Source organism: Anser brachyrhynchus, assembly GCF_964034855.1.
Source record: "Anser brachyrhynchus genome assembly, chromosome: 2".
In the NCBI taxonomy this organism is placed as follows: Eukaryota; Metazoa; Chordata; class Aves; order Anseriformes; family Anatidae; genus Anser; species Anser brachyrhynchus.
This window is the reverse complement of record NC_137695.1, coordinates 48,710,663-48,734,517: the sequence shown is the minus strand read 5'-3', so window position 1 is coordinate 48,734,517 and position 23,855 is coordinate 48,710,663. Positions and strand designations below refer to the sequence as shown.

The window sequence follows — 23,855 nt, the reverse complement described above, 5'->3', positions numbered from 1 at the left end:
TGTTTAGCTGAAATTGATATTGAAAAAGGCCCAAGCTCAAAGCCAGGGGTTTCCTTACTTCGTTGTTTTTTCTTCTATTCCTGTTTCTCTGGTGTCCAACAAGATGGGAGCTCACGTTATAGCTAACCCCATGGGGAGGGCTGAGTACCCTGCAGGAGGGTTGAGTTCCTTTTTTTATTGTTGTTGTTACCATCTATTTTCACAAAACTTGTAGGACCTTCATTATCTCAGAGAATTGACCTGCTCAGCGGGGTTTGGTTGGAATAGGACCTCAGGCTCAGAAGTCACCAGGAAAGAGGCAGGACAATGCGCAGTGTGGTTATAGCAGTCTTGTGCATGTAGCTCTCTTCAGCGTGGCTTTCTTCGGCCATGGTTTCAGGATTTCTTCTGGCTGATAGGAGAGGTGGCTGGTAGGCATGCTCACGCTTCTGTGTGCCTCCGGTTCGCACCGAATTGTGTGCTAGAAATCATGTAGCTGAAGCTGGTTTGCCCTCCCTTTTTGCTTTTCAGCCTTCCCACCCAGCCTCCTGCTAAATAATCTGTACTCATCAATACCCTCGTTTAGCTCAGTAGCTGCAGTAGGAGCGTAGTGTGGGGAAAGGGAGGGCAGAATTAACTTCTCAAGCAGTAGCCAGCATTTAGGTCGCATCAAACTGGTTTTGTAGAAGCCATTGCAGTCCTTTAGGGGTTTAATAATACTTTGAAATCAAGAAATAATGTTACTGAGGTTGTGTATGTCCAATACTGCATTTCGTATGATAGTCTTTAGTAACACGTTGCTTTTATGCTTACAGGGTTTCTCCCAGACCAGGGAAATGTCTGTTTTTACTGCAAGTTGGCCATCTTCATTGGGCTCAAGGACTTTGCCAGTGTGTGTGAGCATATGCAAATCCCGTGGGTCCGCAGAGTGACATAGCTCTTTGGGCTATTTTATGCATTTCGTTGTAGATCTATAAGATGACTGTAGCTTTTTTTTTTTAAATAGTATGTGTTTGTAGATGTCTGTGCTGGAAATCTGTTTTGGTTTTTCCCGGACTGCAGTAGATTTCTATTCAACTACTGTCTAGGTAGTTTCATAGCTGTATTTTTGAGCTTTGCTTCAATACTGTATTTCTTTAGAAAACCATGGTCTTTTTAAAGGCAAGCCTGCCTACATGTTGTTTCTTTCTTAATTGCAAAACAAATGATCTCCTGAAGAGAAAATGTCTGTACAAAAATTCTGACTCGAAGACTGGAATAAGACTTTAATGTTTGTGCTGTGCAATACCTCAGCCTTCGAACTGGAAGGGAGTGGAAGAAAGAAGTCAGATGAGACTTGTGCTTTGAATGGTCTCAAAAGTTTGTCTTGACTTAAAAGTTTTCTTGTGGTGTTTTTTTTTTGTTTGTTTGTTTGTTTTTTCTTGAGAAATCTTAGTAGTACAACTTGTGTGCATGCCTGGAACTTTCTCATTTGATGACTGCACGTTTGGTGTTAACTTAAGGTCTGACCCTAGCAGGGATCCTAGCTGTTCAGATTTTTGTAAGTCAGTATTACCCAGTGAAAGACTCTTCTTAGCTGATTTGATAAGCCAAGATTTGAAGTCCATAAATGAAAATAAATATGGGTTGATGGTATTGCAAATTCTTAAACACTATCAAAAGCATACATAAATACTTCCAGTTGGGACTTCATAGCCTGAAGGTTCAGGAAAGAACTACTAGCCTTTCATTATAGGATCTCTTTTTCAGAAGAATGAAAGATATTTCATAGCAAGTTGTCAATAAAATATCCTTATGAGAAGTGTTTTTTGTTTTCTGTAGTTAAAAATTTTAAAGGTTAGTCTCACATCTTCTAGCACATGTGGGTAGTTAAATTTGGAGAGAATGCCTTAAGGTGTAGGGGAGCATAGTAAAACTTCCTGAAAAGCAAGTGGTATTGTGTTACACGTTACAGTTGAAGGATCTTGATTGCACATTTTGTTCAGGTATTGTTTGGCTGATCCTAGACCTACAGAATTGGAAATCTCACCATTGGACCGTAGGGAAAGGATATTCTTGCTAACAGGAGACATTTGCTGGTCTACAAAGGATGTTGGAAAGGAGAAGGGTGATCACGTTTTTTGGTGTGGATCAGTTAAGTACTGTGTGTGTAACATGTACTGTGAAACGTGGGGTGAGAATTTCTCGCTGTATCACCTCATATGGTTAAATGATACTCAGCAATGATGTTTTGTTTTTTTTTTCAGAACCTATATTTATGTATCTAATGAAGAAGTGCTTGTTATCCAAAAAGATGAACTCTTTCCAGTCAGTAGAAACTACTTCTGTTGGCCTTAGACTAGCCTTTTGGTGGGAAGGAATTAGCCTGAGTGAAATAAATAAGCCATTTGTGAGAGCACATTGTATCTTTTCAGGTGGTTTCTCCATCACTGGTCCTATTAAAAAAGAAAGGGGGGGGGGGGGGGGGTGAGGAAAGAAAGACAGAGGGTGAGAAGGCAATATTAAAGAAATAAAAAACAACATATCTTCAAAACCGAGAGTAAAGGTTTTTGTGATCTTTCCAGTTCTGGAATAATTGCCAGAGGTGACTTAGAAATTAAACTTATATTCACATTTTTAAGAAAAGGGACAACATTCAATAAGCTTTCGGGGTGGAGTGTAGCTGCATTCTGTAGAAGCTCCCTAGGCCTCCAACCTTAGATGTTGCCCACACGGGGGGTACTTGGTGTGCTGACTCGAAGAAGAACTATGCGGAGCGGAGACACCACAGCCAGGCTCTGTGATAAGATGGGAACTTGAAGGTCCATCAGAACTGATAAGCTGCATATTTGCTATCTTGGGCCAACGGCCTGTCATGTTTTTGACAAAACACTGTCCTTTTGGTGAACTTTGCCCATTATAATACCAAAACACACCTCTATTCCAAAGGCTACCCACCTCCAAGGTGTAACCACACCTCACTGTGCTTGAGCTTTAAATTTTTCTAGTCTATACCTTTAAAAGCAAAGCGAGACAATTTCACACCAATCATAACAAAGGTATGTATGACTAGAGTCACTCAAGCTCCACCTGACAGATGAAAAATTATATAAATTAGCTTAAGGGAGAGAGGATGTTAGGGAAGATACTATTGTGTAAGGGAAGATACCATTGTGAAAGATACCTTCTGACTTTTGGGATCAGTCGATGGGTTGAGCCTCTCTTCCCCCCGCCCCGCCCCCATCAGGACTCCTTTAGGTAAGATTCAAACACTTGGTTAATTGGGCACTTGGACTAATTGGGCATCACCCCCAATTACTTTAACCTTTAACACCATACCAGTGCAATGTGAAGGGACTTTTACTTTAGTCATCTGATGTTACTTAAATAACAGGTCTAGGGTAACTTGGCTGTTGTATAAGATATCATTCATCAGCATCATCTGCATCCAGAAGGACATTTTTCTCTCTGCACATACTGTGTAAAAAGCTTGCAGTATACCACATAGATTTCTACTTACAGATGCATGAAAATGTTTTTCTTAATATGTTTTTTAAAGGAAAGATGGGATACTGCCAAGATATTTTTTGCCACCAATCTTAAAAACAAGTAACTTTTTCTTGCCTTCCTGCAAGTGCTTTGAGAAATGCAGTAGAATACAGTAGTGGCAGAAGACATGCAGAGTAGAACTGAATAATGCATGTGTTCGCATTGTAGTGCTTCCTTACTTAAAAGTTCCATCCAAAAATTTGTAGCATTCAGCTAGTGTGTAAGGCAAAACTTCTTGGTCCAAGGTTAGTGAAGTAAACTACATGAATTCCCGTTCTCAGGAGAGGGAGTAGATGAGTGGTCCTAGCCAAAGAAGGGATTTTTAAAACAGAAAGGGAACTTAACCTTCTAGGTAACTTACAGCTGTAGATAGAGGTAATACTTTCCCCTTTCTATGCTGAACAGCCTTTTAAACTGTTGCACTCTGGTTTTGGGGTATTTGTCAGAATTTGGCACTTCCATGATGCTGTTGGTTATCCCTACAGCATAGTAAGTCACACGGGTATTGTCAACTTTGGAACTGCTGCTCCTTGCCTTGAACAGTGCTACGTAACCCATGGCAGTTTTGTTTGTAAACCTTTTTTAAGGGTGTTAAGAGTAATTAAATTTTCCTGTATAGGTGTGTGTGTGTGTATGTGCAGAAGATTGTATCGAGACAAAAGAGTATCCAAAAAAAAAAAACAAAAATGGAAAGGAGGAAGCTTTTAGACTTGAGGATTCTGCATTCTGTAATAAGCCTTTTCCTATTTTGTTTGTTGTTTGGGAATAATGTATGAAAGGACCATGATAGCTTAAGTGTGATCTTGAGAAGGGAGAAAGTGGTCAGAAGTTCGGGGGTGATGTAATGTTTCCTTTTAATAGACGCAGCTTTCTAAAGTAGGGGGAGGGGGATCAGAAAAAAATCTGGGAGCATCCTGTGCACAGGAGAAAGCATTTTTTTAATTAAAAAAAAAAAGGAAAAAGCACAGCTTTGCTGCCAGCTGTGTGTGTTAAGCTCTCTCTTTCTAAGTCATCTCCCTGTGCTTTGGTGTCAAGGTTGTTTTGGTGATAAGAACCTTTTCAACTGTAGCTGTTTCTCTAGATGTGGGCCTACAGGTGCAGAAGGTAAACCTGTTCAGGTAACCGCAGGTGATCTTTGGTGAGGGGCAGGAGAAATACAGTGATAACTTCCCCACATCTCAGATCAGCTTATATGCGTTTACCTGGAGGGCTGGGGAACATTAGAAGGTGTGTGTCTCAAAAGAACAAAAGGTGATTGGAGATGGGATAAGTCCAAGACGGTTGCCACTTGGCTTTGCAGCAGTTTAGCTGTGACTTACCATTGTCTTGTAACTGACATGAAAGTCAATCGATGTGTGGTTCAAGAAAACCCTGTACTTGTCATCCAAGGTATTTTTAATTGATTATTCAAGGACTTTGCTTCTTGGCAGATATTTTTGAGAGTTAACAAAAATAAAATCTGATGGTTAAATATCTAAGGAATTAATCTTTTATGGTTGTTTCAAGGTGATTAAATACTTGAAAAATCCTTGCTATGAAACTGGAGTCCTATATAATAGAAGCTGTGGTTGGATGTTACAGTAAGTTGGGCTTGAGGGCTCTTTGAGGTGGTTCTAGATGCTGCAGCCACATGCCACTGAGCACTGTTCTGATGTAAGCTAACAAGAACATCATTTTTTCACAAATTTGCATAAATTAAAATGTAGAAGCAGGCTTCAAGTTGAATGAGATTTCAGTTATCTGCCATTCTAGTCTTACGACAGCTAAAATATTGTGTATTACTATGTGGTTTGGATCAGTTGAATGATTAATACCTGGTATTAATAATCATGAGTCTGGTGTGTATTTGCTATTTTGACTTGCTCACAATTTGTTGATAACAACCTCTTGAGCATGCTGCAGAATGGGGGATGGGGTGGGGGAAGAGTTCTAGTTGTTCACTGGAGTCTTCTTTTGATGTGTTAGTACAGTTTTACATCTGATACTGATTGCAAAATCATATGGCATCAGATGGAGGACAGCAGCTTTGTTACCCTAGTGACAACCAAGGAGTATGTGACACTTGTGGTATTTCTTTATACCATACTGATCGAAGGAAACTTATGAATTCCTTGGCTTTTGACAGACGGTAGTGAAATACAAGCAGGTATAAGGCAGTAACTTTAGGACCTGTAATTGTCTATCTTCCCACTTACACACTTGACAAATTGCCCTCTATTTTTTATGCCAGTGCTTCATTCGTTTAAAAAAAGACTTCGTTAAAGGCATGGCAGAGTCTCCAGAGCATGGAGGTGTTCCAGCTAGTCCTGAACAATTAGGTGAGATAAATGCTAGCAGCAGTGGCCTGGTCACTGTGGGGGGACAGTTCCAGGAAGTGAGATGCTGAAACTGCCTGCATCATAGCCATGTGTTTTGGTTTTGGTTTGTTTACAAACATTTGCATCTTTTCCCCATCAGTGGCCCTTGCCGGATTACTCTGTTGGCTGCTTTGATGCTAAACCCAGCAACAAACCTGGACAGGGTTGGCTGGTCTCCCACCTCCCAGGTTTGTGAAGTAGCCATTTCTGGAAGTGCCAAAGCGAAGGGATGTGCTTTCAGAGTAAACTCGAGGGCATGGGGAAGTAAGGCATCACCTTTCTTTGGCAGAAAGCCATTAGATAAGTTGCCTGTGAAAATGTGCTGACTTTCCCATTGAAATTAGCCTACCTGGAACTGTAGCCACCACTGCATCTGTTACAGACTTCCTACGTTTATGAGTGAGCGCTAATGACCAGGCTTTACAATTAGGAAAGGCATTGACTTCCTCTGTTAATGAAAGCAAAATGCTCATATCAGATTTCATGAAAGCTTTTTTTTTTCTTCCTCATGCTTCTGATTGAAAGCAGATACAGTTAAAAGGCTTGTTTTAGAAACAGACGAAATGTAGTAGTGTGGAAGTGCTGGGAGAGCAGTGATGGGCTCGAGGTCATCGGGTGCATCCTGAGGCCATTAGTAAATGGCTGTCCCTAATCGTGATTGTTGCAACAAAAATAAAATTTTGCTATAATGGCACACCTAGTGTCTGTTTCTTATTTACAAGTACATCTGGAAAGAATGTGAATAAGATCTTAAAGCAGGTTTCCTTATGTACTTATTCAAGTTTTACTTCAATCGCGTTTTATTTTTTTCACTTAAAATTATCAGTGTGAGCAGTGCGTACTGCTGTCCTGTTGCAATCCTTCCTATTTCAGTCTGGTTATTGCAATGATCTACCCCCTCCATATCCATCCCCCAATTTTATCTGTTAATCATCTTTGATCTTGGTCATTATATTTTGGAAATCCATCACTTCAATGGTGAAGGGAATGTTTTCAATTCTGAAATTCACAAAAGCCATTTTTCTTGAGTTCTGTGGCTATTCTTATGCAGTATACTTTTAGTAAATTTGCTTTGTTAGAATACATTTAAAACATATGTGCTAAAACTTAAATGGGTGAAATATTTGGATGTGCTTAAGCCTTAGGAGAAAGTGGAGTCCTGGCAGTTGTCTTTGAAACGTGACGATCTCAGTTGTACAGTGCTCACAAGTTCACAAGGACAGAGTTCTTCCTCTGTCCTTCAACTTAAACATTATAGTGGAAGTGGAATTAGGGAGGGTTTGCTATCAGAGACTTCTTTGCTCTAGCAGGCATCAGCAAATTAGGTGTTCTGCTCATATTTAAATGTGCAGGGTCAGAACTGTTATTTAGCAGTGGGTTTGAGTATGTGACAATTTATAGAGGTGCTGTTTAGAAAAAATATCAGTGAATAATTTAGAACTCTCATTTTCTTATAAGAATCTCTGCTCTGTTGAGATCAAAAGTTCACAAGCATGTGAACAGAATTTCTTGCATGTCCTAATTTAACTCTTACCTCAGTTGAGGGTTATACCAGCCCCTCTGGTAGCAGGCTTGGAGTGTGATGTGACTTCAGATGCCAGGTAGAGAATGCCTGAAGAGATTTTTGCTTTCTAAAGTGTCATCAAGAGTGTTTTTTTTTTTCCTGAGTTACTGAAAACTAATTAAATTGGGGTAAGCAGCAATACTCAGTCATTGTAAGCTTTTACACGCATTCCTGTGACTTCCATTGTGTTTTGGTTTTTTTGGCTCTTCACGTGTCTGTATAATTTCAGGTTCATGCACTGAATGCAGGTTAAAGATGAGCAATTCTGGCATGCTCCATAGTGTGACCTGGAAGCCTCGCATAGGTGAAGAAGGAACTTAGGGATGAACCAAGGCAAAGGAGAGCAAGACAGGAATGCTTGTAAAATGGGGAGAAAGAAGGATGAGTTAAATGATGAAGTAATGTAGACTTGGGGGGATTAGAGGGGAACTAAGTAAACAAACAATAAATTACCAGTAGTTAAGGACCACAAAAATTGCTTGTCTCTTATGCTGTTCTTGTGCAGATCAACTGTTTATTATTATTTGAGATCTATGAACATATATACCTTATTTATACTTGTTTATATATTTGATTTCTATAATATTTTTACATTTTATAAATATTTATATATATCATACATACTCTAAAAAAAAAAAGTAAAATGCTTACAGAGGAAGAGAAGGTGTAATTGATAAGAATTTGATGACTGTCAGTGCAAAGGGACTGAAGCTGCCCTTTTGTAAATGAAAGTACTAGCAGTATGGTGACTTACGAAAATGTTTATTTAAATACGCCTGATCCGAATCTAGCTTTTGCTCTCAAAGACAAAAATAATCCCAGCATATGCATTAACTGCAGTGCTGTTAGTGAGTAATCTCATCAGACTTCTGGTCACTAAGAAATTTTGTGAAGTACTGGAAGCAAGCAGCTACATGTGTCATCTGGAGAGTGGATTTCTTGTTGGAATTTTCAAATGCGTAGTAGTCAAATCTATCAATGAGAGACTTGAACAAATGTGGAAGTTTCTTTCCTGGCGTTCTTTTTATTATAGTGTAGATTTGAAATCTAAGAGAACGCTACAACTAACTTTTGAATGAAAGAACTTAGATATTTTTTTCTACTCTGTTTTTTTTGTATTTCTGAAAAATTAGATGCTGCAGCCTGTGGCCTTGGAGTTGGGGAAACTTTGTGGTGGCTGAACTATATCTACCTGTTTTTTTGTTTTCTTTTTAAAACTGAAAGATTAATTCCTTTAACTGTGTTGAAGAAAATGGGAGGAGTCTCTCTCAATGACTATTCAAGTACTTGAGAGGGGAGAGGTAATGGTATTTTCAAGACTGAATTTTGAGAACTAAATTTGAACAAAAGAGTACTTCAGTTGGATCATACTACTGACAAGCAGACTTATCTTCTAAGCAGTTTGGAATAATAAACATCACACTTATCTGAAGCATTTTGAGTTCTAATTTCTGGTTTGTTTTAGACTTTGGAAGAAAATAAAATATAATTTTGCCTGTGTATAAAATGTGGCAATCTGAAGCTTAAGCATAACAAAATTAAAATATTTCTGTGAGAAGTCTAAAGTAATATATGTTTCTGCCATGATACAAAAAAAAGATAAACCACGATGAAATCAGTGTAGAACAGAAGAGTTTCCATATTGGATAGTCAGTAGCATGTTAATGGGAATTTAGTCTAACTGAATGTAATCTGTTTCTGTGCTGTTTAAACAATGCTTGTTTTGTTAATGCACTGAGGTTCTTTGCTAAATTAAGGTTAGAAACTGACATTAATAAATATTTTTGAGACTTTAAAAGGTAGTAAATTGAGTAATTCAAATCAAATACTTAGTGTCTTATTTTTTCCTCTCTCTGTAGGCGGCATGAATGTTAGGGGGACAGCACTCAAATCATAACCAAAATTATTCTTTGAACTCTCAGTTTTCAGTCAGTAATCTAAGTGTCTGAAATCAACAATAGAATGAATGTATCTTTTTATTTTTTTCCCTAGGGGTGTCTTGGTGAAACTGGAAGGATGTAGCCATCCAGTTGTTATGAAAGGCTTGTGTGCAGAATGTGGCCAAGACTTGACTCAGTAAGTGTTCCAGCTTTTTTTGTCCAGATTATCATTGTTTGTGATTAGGGCTTCAAGCTCTTCCTTTTCTCATTTACTTTGCCTCTCTGTTCTGAGACTTAATAGTTGTGAATCGTACCTATAAATGTAATTGTGAAGGTATAGGTAATAGTAGGGAGGGAGGGCAGTATTCATGCTGCCTAACATAAGCAGGTCTACTCAGAGTGCTCCTGTAAGGAAAGTTGAGAAGGAGTTTGCTCCAGAAGTTAAATGTTAGCACAAAGCATTCTTCCTCATTTGATTTTTAAAAAAAAAAAACTGTTGAGAATATCTTGTGAAATTCTTGCTTAGTGTCCTGAATATATTAAGTCACGATCACATTATTAGTAGTATAATCATATAATATATTTTTAACTGGAAAATTGATACATGTAAGCGAGAATCAGTGTTCCTTGTGGATAAAACTAATGCAAAAAGAAATTGGCAAGATATATGCCATTGTTGCAAGCTGCTGTAATTTACTTTTACTGTTTACACAAGGCAATTGTTCTGTCATCCTGAAACAGACTTTCAAATGTGACCTCTTTCTCCTTATATGTCACTGTTTGCAGACGCATTGTTTAGAACTATATTTACTTTTAGCTATTACAGAGATTAATAACTAGGAATATGGATGAATAAAATGCCATGTGGGTGCTTGAATTACAGTTCACATTACAAATTTACAACTCTATTAACTGCATACTCTTTCTGTGGAGATAACCTTAGGATAACTTACTATCTCAGATAGAAAAAGTAAAGAGTGTGCATACAGACATGAATTCTCATCGCACTATAGTCAAATTTGCTTTTTATGTGTTTATAACTGAGGTTGAGACTTGGAAGTTGTGTCGACAGTGACTTAAGCCTAGGAGTTTTATCTGTGCAGGTGTAAGTAGCTGTGAGGAAGTATCGGTATCATTCATGTGACCTTTCCTCATTTATGTGTCTGAGTGGGAGCTAGCTTGTGTCTACTGTTCTCAATTTAAGGCTTCAGAACTGTTTTCAATTTTTTGTGAAATATTCTGCCATGGATCTAAAGGAATTTAAGCCTTAGGCCAAAAAAGCAAATTTGAAGGATGATTTTATTTTTCTTTTGCTCTCACTGTTAGTACAGTTGGTTAAGAGAATTTTCTTATGCATATCAAATTACTAATTCAATATCTGTTTTCTAAAATAGACTGAATGATAGAATGAATTTTAAAAATTAATGTTGCATGATCGTTCCATGTGGAAGGAAGTACTTTGGTTTCTTTTTAATTCATAGTCATTATTAGGAATTATTTTGTGAACAGCATACCATAAATGAGATAAAGTGGACCAAGTATTTGAATTTTTATGCATTGCATAGCCCAGTTAATGGTAGGGTGTAACTTCTAATGAAGAGTTGACTGGTAATATTTTATAGACGAGCATTTGTCAAAACAACAAACCTAACAAAAAGGTAGGATAATTGCAAAATAGGGCTTTGCCCGTTCTGAATGGATATTGTCATATCTAAATATTGGTGTACTGCTATTACTTCATAAAAATCTACATGAATTTGGGGTTTGCAGTGTATTCAGTTTTCTCAGTTTAATGCTACTCTGCTTCAGAGAGCATCCTCATTTTATACAAAATAGGGTGCCCAGTGAAGTGGTGGAGTCACCATCCCTGGAGGTCTTTAAAAGACGTTTAGATGTAGAGCTTAGTGATATGGTTTAGTGGAGGACTTGTTAGTGTTAGGTCAGAGGTTGGACTAGATGATCTTGGAGGTTTCTTCCAATCTAGATGATTGTGATATATTTGGTATAATGTATTAGGTCTGCTGAACCTACATATCAGAGGGCAGTTGAAAAGCATCAATGCTTCTCTTGCTTGAAGAAAAGCGAGTATAGACAGTTCACTCCCAGCGTGCCGGGTGTTAACCAATGGGGCATCCTTTCCATTACACCATTCTTAGGTTCATTCAAATGGGCCAAGTGAAATACTTCTCATTTCTGGATACAAGTAGTGCTTCCAAACACTACAGTACAGTAGAAGCATATCTTTCTGTGACTTTTTCACAGCCCCAACATGGCTGAAAAATACTTTTTTCCTCAGGATCTTGTTTGTAAATTACTTGCCACTGTTTTCATAAAGTGATACATGCTGGAAATACAATACAACCCAGAGAAAGCAGTCTAGGAGGTTCTTGGAGTGTGTGGAGGATAGCTTCCTGATTCAGGTGGTTAGTGAGCCTACTGGAGGGGTGCACCGCTAGGCCTGCTGTTCACGAACAGAGAAGGAAAGGACCAGTGGGAGGTGTGGTTGGAGCTGTCTTGAGCAGAGTGACCATGCAATGGTAGAGTTCTCTGTTCTTGGTGAATTCGGGAGGGGGGTCAGTAAAACTACTACCTTGGACTTCCAGAGGGCAGGCTTTGAGCTGTTCAGGACACTGGTAGGGACGGTCCCTTGGGAGTTAGTCCTGAAGGACAGAGGGGTCCAGGAAGGCTGGATGCTCCTCAAGAAGGAAGTCTTCAAGGTGCAGGAGCAGGCTGTCCCCATGTGCTGTAAGATGAGCCGGCGGGGAAGAAGGCTTGCATGGCTGAACAGGGAACTTTTGCTGAGTCTTCAGGAGAAAAAGAGAGTTTATGTCCGGTGGAAGAAAGGACAGGCAACTGGGGGAGAGTACAAGGAAGTTACCAGCATATGCAGGGAGAAAATCAGAAAGGCTAAAGCCCATCATGAGCTCAACCTGGCCCCTGTGGTTAAAAAAGAAGTTTTTATGAATATATTAACAATAAGAGGAGGGCCAAGGACAACCTCCATCCATTCTTTACTGGATGTGGTGGGGAACATGACTACTGAGGATAAGGAAAAGGTTGAGGCTCTCAGTGCCTTCTTTACATCTGTCTTTACTAGTCAGACCACTTATCCTTGAGGTAGTCAGCCTTCTGACTTGGAGATCTGCGACAGGGAGCAGAATAAATCAGTCATGATTCAGGTGGAAACAGACCTGCTACTCCCTGCTTACAGGCCTGTCTGCCTGACCTCGGTACCAGAAAAGGTGACAGAACAGGTCATCTTGAATATAATTGCACGGCATATGTGGGACGACTTGGGAATCAGGTGCAGTCAGCATGGGTTTATGAAAGGCATGTCCTGCCTGACATTGAATACTGTGTTGAGTTTTGGGCCCCTCACTACAAGAAAGACATTGAGGCCATGGGGCCTGGACCACAAGTCCTGTGAGGAGCGGCTGAGGGAACTGGGGTGGTTTAGTCTGGAGAAGAGGAGGCTCAGGGGAGACCTTATTGCTCTCTACAACTACCTGAAAGGAGGTTGTGGGGAGCTGGGGGTCAGCCTCTTCTCGCAGATAACTAGTGATAGGCCTAGAGGGAATGGCCTCAAGTTGTGCCAGGGGAGTTTTACGTTGGAAATTAGGAGAAATTTCTTCTTAGAAACAGTAGTGAGGCATTGGAATGGGCTCCCCAGGGAGGTGGTGGTGGTGGAGTCACTGTCCCTGGGGGTGTTCAAGGAAAGGTTGGACATGGTGCTTAGGGACATGCATTAGTGGGTGACGTTGGTAGTAGGGTGATGGTTGGACCAGATGATCTTGGAGGTCTTTCCCAACCTTAATTATTCTATGATTCTGTAAGTGAAAACAGTTTTCTCTGGCTTTTATATTGGATCAACAGCCAGAGATTAAAAGCAATTTTGTCTTTGGTTGGACAGGTACATGGAAAAATTAAAAGGTACATGTCACATGCTGCAGAACTTGTACAGTAGTATTTTTAGTGTAGATGAACCAGAAATAATGTCTTGAATTGGGTATTAGTTTGCAACAAATTTTTGTGTTACTTGGAAGCTAGTAATACTGAAGCTATATGGAGTTACTTGGTCCATTTTCAAGTAACTTTATATTTGCACATACGTGTGTGTATAGATAGACATAATCAAGTATATGAGAGGATATAATTCTATGTGTATGAATACATATCCACTTATATATCATTCAGATGTGCATATGAGTGTGTATATATAATTCACACATAATACACCATTCTGTGCCAAAGGGAGGTATACGTATAAGGTTTTTTGGCTGCTTTTCTTGAATGTAAGTCACTCTGCTACACATAAAGAGTAACTTTGCCTATCATTTGCATAGATTTATTTCATAGTCTGGCTTGGAGAAGTGTAGGCAATTGTATGCTGAATGATTACCAAAAAAAAAAAAAAGGAAAATAAGTTTTAACTTTCGTAGTTATACTTAATTTATAACTTTTCAAATATTCCATACATAGATGCCTTTTTTTTTTTAACCTTAGTGTCATTATACAAGGTTATATGGAAGCATAACTAATTACAGTTTTTTGGCAAGGTTTTTATGGAGAGCTTCTTTGGTCTTTTTATCCCTTTTTTTTTTTTAAATCCAATAACCTGCGTTAACAAGAATTTGAAAGAGCATATTAGTCAAAATAGCTGTTATTAATCTTTTTTTTTTTGGTGGTGACTGGTTTGGTACTACAGGTTTTAGTGTGTTGAACTTTTCCTTCACCAAAGTTTTGCTCTTTTGATGTCTGTTTTCCCTTTGTGATTAGGATACAAAGCAAGAACGGAAAACAGAATGTACCGTTATCCACAGCAACTGTGTCTATGGTTCATAGTGTCCCAGAACTGAAAGTGAGCTCTGAGGTAAGTACTGTCATGCTTTCCTTTATTCATACCTTTCATTGTAGCTCCACAGTTGAGAAGCTTAATTATAGGAGTTTCTTCAATGTTGTATATGTTTATATAAAATATTTGGCTGCCTTTTGAAGAGAAATTTGGTGATGAACATCCGTAGCCCAGGGTTTTTGTGTTTACCCTAATGCAGATTGATTGTATCAGGTTTTATAGTGTTTTTTTAGGGCTGTGCAGTGAAAAGATGGTACTTCTGTGACAGTAGGTAGAAAACTTATAACTTTAATATCTCTGTCTTGAAGAATGGACAGTTTGTGGAAAATTCAGTTTCCACTATCTGAAATATGTTCAAAGTTTGCAATGTCTTTGAAACTTGTGTTCACCGTGATTAGTCAGGAACCTTGAAATTGGTCCTATGAAATACAGTCAAGATACTTTGTTTACAGTTTACCTCTATTTTCAATTTATTTCATTATTTTTCAAAGATTTCATTTAGATGAGTTACCAAAATATTCATGTCAGATTATTTAGAGGAAAAAGCATGTTTATTTTTAAGATGAGCATCCTATTCATCTTTCTTACCAACATGATGGGGACTTTTTTTGTGGTGTTTGTTTTTTTTGTTTTTACTTTTTATGTTGTTTGTTGTTTTGTTTTTTTTCTTGTAACTCTTCAAAGCATGCCAATGAGAATAAATGTGTAGACAGAGGCAGCTAGAAGCCATTCCCATTGTAGAGGAGTTTTTCAAAGGGCAGTTAGTGCTTGACCCCTGCTTCTTTAGAACGCTCCGCTTAACTTTTAAGTTTAGCTGTCTGGTGGCTAGTACTGCAGCTTGCCATTAGACTTGAATAAAGTGAACAAAGAGCTTAATGCAGTAGTTTGAAAGATTCAAAAAAAAATCAACTCAAACTTACAGGAAAATGTTTTTCAATCAATGCCTGCATAGAACTACGTGATTAAAATATATGAAGATATATTTACTTTAGGTTTAGGTTTAGAGTTACGATATCTATCATTAGCACCTTCAGTTTAAAACTCAACCTAATGTCATCAACAGTATAATACTTAATGGATACTATGTTCAGCCATTTCATAACAGAAGTTTTCAGAACTAATGATGAACGTTTTACCCCAAAGCTGCTAGTCTCAAGAACCTTGGCCTTAAATGAATTTGGTGATTACTTATTATATATAGAAAGTTATTTATTGAGTAAATCAATTTTTCAAGTTGTTAGTATCATATAGATTAGTATAGACCTTTGGAATATTATTTTTATAGGAAAAATTGCTGACATGGCTGCCATCACTTCATTTACATTGAAGCTTTATTTCTTATGTAGTTAGTTTGTAGCAACATTTCTTCTCAAGTTCACAATGTACAGACATCAATAATCCTAGTTTATTTCTTCAAAATCAAGCTTAGTCTACGAATATTTCATTTTAGCAAGCTGAACAATTAGGAAGAGAAGATCAACAGCGACTACACCGAAATCGAAAACTGGTGCTTATGGTTGATTTGGACCAAACATTGATCCATACTACTGAACAGCACTGTCAACAAATGTCTAATAAGGTATGTATTTGCTATTTGAAGAATAACAGAAAACTAAAAACATGTCTTCTGAAATACATTGTCCTCTTCTGCCCCCCCCACCCCCCAGTTTAAATTGACAGCTTTTTCTTCCATTTATGTGTTACTTTTCACTTTTCCGTTCTCGTTGCTTAAAGCAAAAAATATTCAGGTAGCTATTTTTAACCTCATCTTTCCTTCCTGTACAGCTCAGACTGAATACCTAGTAATAAGACTTCTTTTTTTCCTCCAAGTATGAGATGTATATAGTGAATTACCACGTGAAGTCCCTTTTGGGGTAATTCTGTGTCTTACTGGGTCTGTCATTCCTCCCTGAATGTGTATTAACACTTTTTTCTTCTGTTTCTTTTGTTTGCTTGTTTTCTTGGGTGTTGCTGTCTAGTTTCATTAAATACCTATCATTGCGTTGATAGGGACTCTTATTGTTTATAGTATTTCCAATGTGGAAACTTTAAAGCAAGAAGCGTGTTGGAATGTGTCTTCAGTGTCTTGTACAGAAAGATGCCAATCCAAATTCCAATTCAGTGTTATGCAACCTGCGGTTGCTTAGTTCATCTTTCTTTTCTCCTGTCATTCTCTCTTGTCCAGTAAGTTGAGCAAGTATTCATACCTGCTAGCAAAACCAAACTGTAAATGTACTTAAATATAATTGATATGAAAGAGAATAGTGAGCATTCAGTTTAATAACTCAAAACCATTGTGTATTTGAAAGGTTGGGCCTTCACATATACAAGTGTTTGGTCTTAAGACAAGCATTTTTAAAAAGATGTTGAGACTTTTATTTGAGACTTTTTCTGTGAAGTTCCTCCCTGGTTTGCTATCTAATGGTGTAATTTCATAGATGTAATATTTGTCATCCAGCTAAGTCTTTCCTGAGCTCTAAATTTAATTAATCTGAGTGAAGTCCATGGACTAGTACTAGTTAGTGAGATTGTGAACTTTCTGAGAAATTTTTCAAGGTACATTTTTGAGACTGATGTGGTATAACTAAAACTTCTAAATGAAAGTTATTTTGATCATAAACATTTCAACAGTGCAACTTTCTGATTTTGCAAAATTTTATATTGGACTGCCTTGCACAGAACAAAAATGTGGTTTGGGTTTTTTTATCCACATAATCTTTGTGGCGGAAACTTGCTTTAGCCTAATCAAACTGAATAAAAGTAGTGGAAGTGATGAGAGGGGGGCACTTCTGTAATGTCGGCATTTTTGTTTGGTATTTTGATGATATTAAACATGCTTTTTCTTTTAGGGAATATTTCACTTCCAGTTAGGTCGAGGTGAGCCTATGTTACATACTCGTTTGCGTCCGCATTGTAAGGAATTCCTGGAAAAAATTGCCAAGCTGTATGAATTGCATGTTTTTACATTTGGCAGCAGACTTTATGCACATACAATTGCAGGTGAGTAGTATATTATATTTAGCAGTAGCTCAGTAGTCTGCCTTTTATACTCATACAATTCATTGTCTCTGTGTTTGTTTTCAAGTATTTGTTCTTTGGTTTTGTGAAAACATTTCCTAAATAGTCTGTCTCTAAGCAGAATTCTTGTCTTGGAATTTAGGCACTATGCATGTATGGCCTGTAATAGTCATTTTTTTAACCAGACATGCTTTTTATTGCTTCCCTGATTAGTTAAATAATCAGATTGTAGCATGACAATTACTGCCTTCCTATTGAATTAAGATATTTTGTTGATGGACTCTAATAATAATGTGCAATGTTACTTATCTTAGAGATATAAAACTACAGTTCTGTGTTGCAGATTTTTATGGAACTATCTTCTTCGAGGGAGAGGGGGAGCAGGGGGGAAACCTACTGTTTCCCTTCACTAGAGGAAGTTTGGTTGCTCTGTATAATTTTAAAGAAGTTTTGTTTGTGTCCTGGAGTTGTGATGCACTTAATGGAGGGCTAAGGGAGGGATCTAAAGGTATTTTCATGTATTCTTCTCAAAAACTCATGTTTTCTCCTTGTAACTGAAAATTTGCATTTAAATTCTAAAGCTTATAGCAATAACAGTCTATGGTGTGGATCATTGCCTGAAATGTTTTGCTTTTCCACCATACATAAAAGAAAGCTACCCTGTTATGCGAGTATATGGATCAAGGTAATGTTAGGGGTGTGACCACGTTTAAACTTCCTTTTTTTTTTAAAAAAAAAAGGAACTTTTACTCTATCATAGTCTTCTTGATAGAACATCATTTTCACCTCAGATTTCTCTTTATGAATAGCCTGTAAGTCTTAAGACAATATCATCAACAATGTTTTTAGGTTGTGGCTCTGCATGTCAAACCATACTTGCTGCTCTTCCATTTCACCTAGCTCACCCTACCCATCTACTTCAGTTGTCTTTAACATCTGGTTTTTGGTGTCATTTTGCCATGAGTGCAGTGAGCAATACTATCACAAAGAAAAATAGCCACTTCTTGGCAAGAAAGCAAACTTTCAAAGTAGAGCTAACTATCCTAGCTAGCTTGTCTTAGGTCTTAGTAAGGAATTGTATAATTAGAGAATTCTTCATGCACATTAAGCATTTTTTGTGGCATGTTTATAATGACAAATATAAGAGATTATTACAATCAGAAAGTGATACCTATTTGTGGTCTCCAACTAGTTCTCCTTCTCAAAACAAAGTTTGGGAGAGTCATGTCCTCTGCTGCCCATCCAAGTGAATGTTTCTATGTTGTTCAATATTGACTGAGCTGTTTGAAGTTCTTCCTAAAGCTTTGTCATTCTCACTGATGGATTATACGCTGTGTACTGCTAATGCACAGCACTGTTGTACCTTAGTGTCTTCCTTAATGTGGAGTGTGGTTATTTCTTTTAGCAAAATTGGACTTAGTTTTTCTTATATAATTGATCTAAATACCTGATATTAAGAAAGTGGGTGGCCAGTCTTCTTGAAATGGACCTGCTTGCCAAAATATGCATGTGGCCTAAAGTCCAAAGATGCATACCACATATGCTTCAGAGTCACGGAGAAGAATGAACTGTAGAGATAAGAAAGCACTTACTATTAACTAGTGGTTGCTGTTCTCTGAATGTGTGATTTGGTTCTGTTTGCTTATTCTATTCTCTGAGCTAAAGTTTTGTTTATCCTACAGTCCCCATGCTGGCACAGATTGATACTTATTGCATGACAGGCCTCTTTGGGGGCATCATACTTGACCTGCTCCATCTGTTTCATAGAGGAAGTAGCCAAAATGTGAGCACATTAGGCTATTGCAGCTTCCTGACATCTCCAGACTTCTGCATGTTTTCCTAAAGTTGTCTAACCTCATCAGATGCATTTGAAACACAAGTGGATTACTTTTTTTGCAGTGATAATGATAGTTTCTGCTGAAATATGATGCATGGAGAGACAGTTGATACGTCCTTGGGTCCACATGCTCACCTGCATAACCAAGATGCATTAAGAGAAATGTGTTAATACATATACAGACCACCTGATGGCAGTATCGGTTAAATGATTTCTCACAGGAAGCTGTAGGCTTGATTTTTTAAAATTATTCCCATGCTACGTAAAGGAAGGACTTGTAATGAAATGCCAGGAATCTTTTTGTGAGGTCCCTACTTGTTTTCTCAGCACTTCTATATACAGTCTATATTTTTCTGTAAAATCTGTGAACTCTGAGCTGCTGCTTCCATGTTCTGGAATGCTTTTCCCTCATTTTGAAACTAGATGATATGGAATCAATCCTTTTCTGCCACCCCAATTGACTCCTGTCAGCTGTTAAGTGGGGTTAGAAGATACTTGTAAATACCATTTGTCTGATGAAGTCATTTATCATAAGCCCTTTCTTAATTTGACATACTTGCAAAGGGGTATCTTGTACATCTATGAAGCTTTAGATTTTCAAGTCTAGAAGTTCCTGTAGTATTTCTCTTCTATATGATTATTTTGACCAATTTAATTTTTTTCTCCTGCATATGAGAAGTTAAGGATCTTTTAATACCAACATCAGCAGCATGTAAATGTTTATGCCACTGAATTTAGAGTTCTGTGGTGGTTTCACCCCAACACCCTAATGGGTTGCTAAACTACACTACAACTGCGCTCTCATATTACTTCCCCCCCAACAAAGGAAGAGGGGGAGAAAATCTGATGAAAAAGAGGGCTCAAGGGTTGAGACAGGGAGATCACTCACAAATTACTGTCATGGGCAAACCACTCAACATAAGGAGATTTAATATAATTTATTGTGTATTACTAACAGACTAGAGCAGTAAGAAAGTAAAAGCAAATTAAAAATACCTTCGCCCACCGTCACCTGCTTTTAGCTTCTCCCCCCAAGTAGCGGAGAGGAACGAGGAATGGGGTTGCAGTCAGTCCATAATGTTTCGACTGCTACTCCTTTTTCCTCACTCTCTTCCCCTAGAGGGTCCCTCCCATGGGATGCCGTCCTTCCCAAGCTGATCCTCCATGGGCTTCCCCCAGGCTGCAGTTCTTCAAGAACTGCTCCAGTATGAGTGTGTACCATGAGGTCCATCCATCAGGAGCAAACTGCTCCAGCACAGGTTTCCCACAGGCGGCAGCTCCCCTCAATCCCCTCCGTGTAGGTTCCTCTCCATGGGCTGCAGCTCCAGTCCGGAATCTGTTCCTGTGAGGGCTCTCCATGGGCTGTAAGCTCCTTTAGGGCAGATCCACCTGCTTCACCATGGGCTTCTCCATGAGCTGCAGTGTGGATATTTGTTCTGCCGTTATACACCATGGGCTGCAGGGGTCAGCCTGCTCCACTGTTGTCTCCTCTATGGCCTGCAGGGGGATTCCGGCTCTGGTGCTCCTCCTTTCCTTCTGCACTGACCTTGGTGTTTGCAGGGTTTTCTCACTCCTCTCTCCCAGCTGCTGTTGCACAGCAGTTTTTTTCCCTTTCTTAAATCTGCTCTCATAGAGGCACAACCAACGTCTTTCACTGTCTCAGCTTTGACCACCAGTGGGTCCCTTTTGGAGCTGCCTAGAACTGGCGCTTATCTGACATGAGGCAGCTTCTGGGCTCTTCTCACAGAAGCCACACCTGCAGCCCTCTGCTACCAAAACCTTGCCAAGTTAACCCAATACAGCCTCGGAGGCTGCTAATCAACAATAATGCAACATGAGATCATTCTGAAGGTTTATAGTGGCATCTAGAAAGTACAGCTAAATTGAGGGTATTTATATTACGTAATAGATGTGTTTCATTACAGTATGTATTTCAAGAAATCACAGAATTGTAGGGGTTGGAAGGGACCTCCAGAGATCATCGGGTCCACCCCCTCTGCCAAAGCAGGTTCCTTAGAGCAGGTTGCCCAGGTAGGCATCCAGACGGGCCTTGAATATCTCCAGAGAAGGAGACTCCACAACCTCCCTGGGCAGCCTGTTCCAGTGCTCCATCACCCTCAATGTGAAGAAGTTCTTCTGCATGTTGGTGTGGGACTTCCTGTGACCCATTTTGTGGCCATTGCCCCTTGTCCTGTCCCCACAAACCACTGAAAAGAGGTTGGCCTCTTTCCAGAGTTGGCCACTGTCTCCCACACTTCAGGTATTTATAAACATAGATAAGATTCCCTGCTCAGTCTTCTTTTCTCAAATAATTCACAGAATGTATGTATATGTACTTGCCAGTATCTGAAGATCTCAAATGCTGTTGAAAGATCAATGGTTCCTTCCTGGTTCTAACACAGGACCTAAATAGAACTGAAAGTGACTAGTTTCTTCAAAAGTTTTAAATCAGATGAATTTTTAAAAAGACTTCTTCAGATTCATATTGGATCTTAGTGTTACATCATTTCTATTTGGAATTATCATTCATCTCAACCTTTCTCTAAGATTTGATACTTCCCCAGAATGAGTTACTTAATTTTGAACATTGTCTTGTAGTGTGTTGGGTTTTGTTTTTGTTTTTAGCTTGTTTACAAGTCTGGTTTTCTGAGGGTTTATACAAAATCAAGTAATGCAGCTTGATAAGTCTGCATGTACAAAGTCTGAGGTACTCGAAAACAAACAATTGGGGGGGGAATAGTCTTTGCTAGGTAAGTCCACTGAATAGTCCCTAGTAATATGATAGTCACAGGATAGTGATAGGGTCTTCAATTTGTTTTCAGGAAACCTGAAACTATTTAAAAGCACACTTACTCTAATTTATGAGAATAAGTAGAAGGTCAGTTTTGATTTTAAAGAGCAAGCTTCGACCAATCATTTTGACTTCTGCAAAAGGTTTTGATCTTCTAAGCATGCTTACGAACTGTGAAATTAATTAACATTTATCCTTCTGCTGAATGAGTTGAGCAAACTGATGCTTCTCCAATTAAATAAAATTCAGAACTGACACTAAAGCAGCAAGCTGTGACTATAAAAATTTTTTTTTTTAGGATGTGGTGGTGGGAAAAGGATGGTAATAAATGAAATAAAGTTAATAGCACATCTTGGAAACACTTCTGCTATTCCTGTGTATTTGACTTTTCATCTTTCCCAAGTCATAGAAATTTGTAGCAAAATGCCCCCACAAAAAAGTGGCAAATAAAAAAATTTTTTGACGGTCTGTATTAACATTTCTTAAAGAAAAGCCCCAATACTTTGGAAGGTATACATTTGAAACTTGCAGCTTTAATAATAAAGGTTAACACCCAGTATGGTATCATCAAATTCTAAATCTTTCAATATTTTGGTGTGAAAAGACTTTTATTTTAAGGGTGCTAGTTTTTCATAATGAGGGTTTCCCAGTTCTTTTTGTTACTGAAAGCAGTATAGCATTTTTTTAATAAAGAACTTAAGTCTTAGCTATTGTTTTATCTTAGAGGGCACGTCCACATCTACTTATTTTTAATCTTAAGTTTTTATTTGTTCAGACTTGTGTTTTAATTGGCTTATGATTGCAAATAGAAGTTAATGTTTTAAATGACAGTATGTGATCTAGCCACTAGGCATCATTTGCCCTTGTATAGAATAGCAATAGTGAATAGCTAACGTAGCCTGATCAAAGATTTTAAGCAGATATTAACATTCCATTGGAAAAAAAAAAAAATAAAAATCGTGTGATAAATGAAATGTTATTTGCCATTTCCATGGAACATGAAAACATAAACATTTGTTTTTATTGATTTGATTTGTTAAGCAACATCCAAAAGAAAACAATTTAAGACATTTAAAGAAGTTCTTTACAAGACCAGTACTGTTTTTTCATACTGGTATTCAAATATGTTAGTTTTGAAAGACCCAGTGCTTTTAAGATGGGCTTAGATGTTTGTGGGTCTCTGGTTACCCATATCCTCAGTGTATTTTCAGTGAATTGGGGGGTGAGGGGAGGCAGAGGAATTATTACAATTTGTAAGTCTGTACTAGAGCCAACTTGGATAGCTCTAGAACACTACTTCATCTGTAATCCCTAGCAGTAAGAAGGGCTTCTGTGTTTGGATTTTCTTATTTAATTTCCATTTTTTTAAACAGGTTTTGCTAGACAACACTGCAGTTAAATGCCTCATTTTGGTTTTGCCATTTAATCAGTACCCTCCAGTCCACTTTACTGTAGGGAGTCCCTCTGTATTTAGATAGTTAACAGAAGAGAATCTGGCTGGGGAGAACAGCAACTTGTATGACAACTAATGTAGTTTGTCAAAATATCTGTGTTTACGGCAATAAATCTTTGTAGCTAATTCTCTCAATTCATTATGCCTAGGTACTGCAAGGGTCTCACTACAGGGGATGATTCTACGAGTTTGCAGCAATTCTTAAGCATAGTCGGGTGAGTTAAGGTTGAACCTCTGTCCTTAACTCGGAATTTTCTTGCTTTTATGGGTTTTAAGTTATTCCAATTCCACAGTAATATTAAATACATACAGGATCAACCTTGCAGAAGTGACTACTTTTTTTTATTTTTCATTTATACCTCCTGTTTCTGAAGACCCAACTTAACATACCCCTTGGGAGCTGGACTTCTGAGAAGGAGTTGTATGTGTGTGGAAAATACCAAAGCTCCTTGAAAGAAAATGTGGGTCCTTAAAGTCAGTAGTCATTTTGAACTCTGCTTCTGGCTATAAGATGGCCACCATTTAATAAAATAAAACAAAAACTTAAAAATTGTTCCTAAGTAAGTATTGACTGCCTTGTATTTTTCATAAGAATA

General features: G+C 38.2%; 1 protein-coding gene across 3 annotated transcripts in view; it reads left to right on the top strand.

Annotated features, from left to right (window-relative positions):
- CTDP1 (CTD phosphatase subunit 1) overlaps positions 1 to 23,855 on the top strand; it is a 96,306-nt gene that overhangs the window by 5,219 nt on the left and 67,232 nt on the right. For 2 of the 3 annotated variants that reach the window (XM_080581015.1, XM_080581013.1), the window contains exons 2-5: positions 9,421 to 9,504; positions 14,085 to 14,178; positions 15,611 to 15,739; positions 17,010 to 17,160. In XM_080581015.1, coding sequence (XP_080437141.1) covers positions 9,464 to 9,504; positions 14,085 to 14,178; positions 15,611 to 15,739; positions 17,010 to 17,160 — 415 coding nt within the window. In that variant the 5' untranslated portion in view covers positions 9,421 to 9,463. Of the gene's footprint in view, positions 1 to 6,028; positions 6,053 to 9,420; positions 9,505 to 14,084; positions 14,179 to 15,610; positions 15,740 to 17,009; positions 17,161 to 23,855 lie in introns of those variants that run through there. The other variant, XM_080581014.1, reaches the window with a different exon arrangement.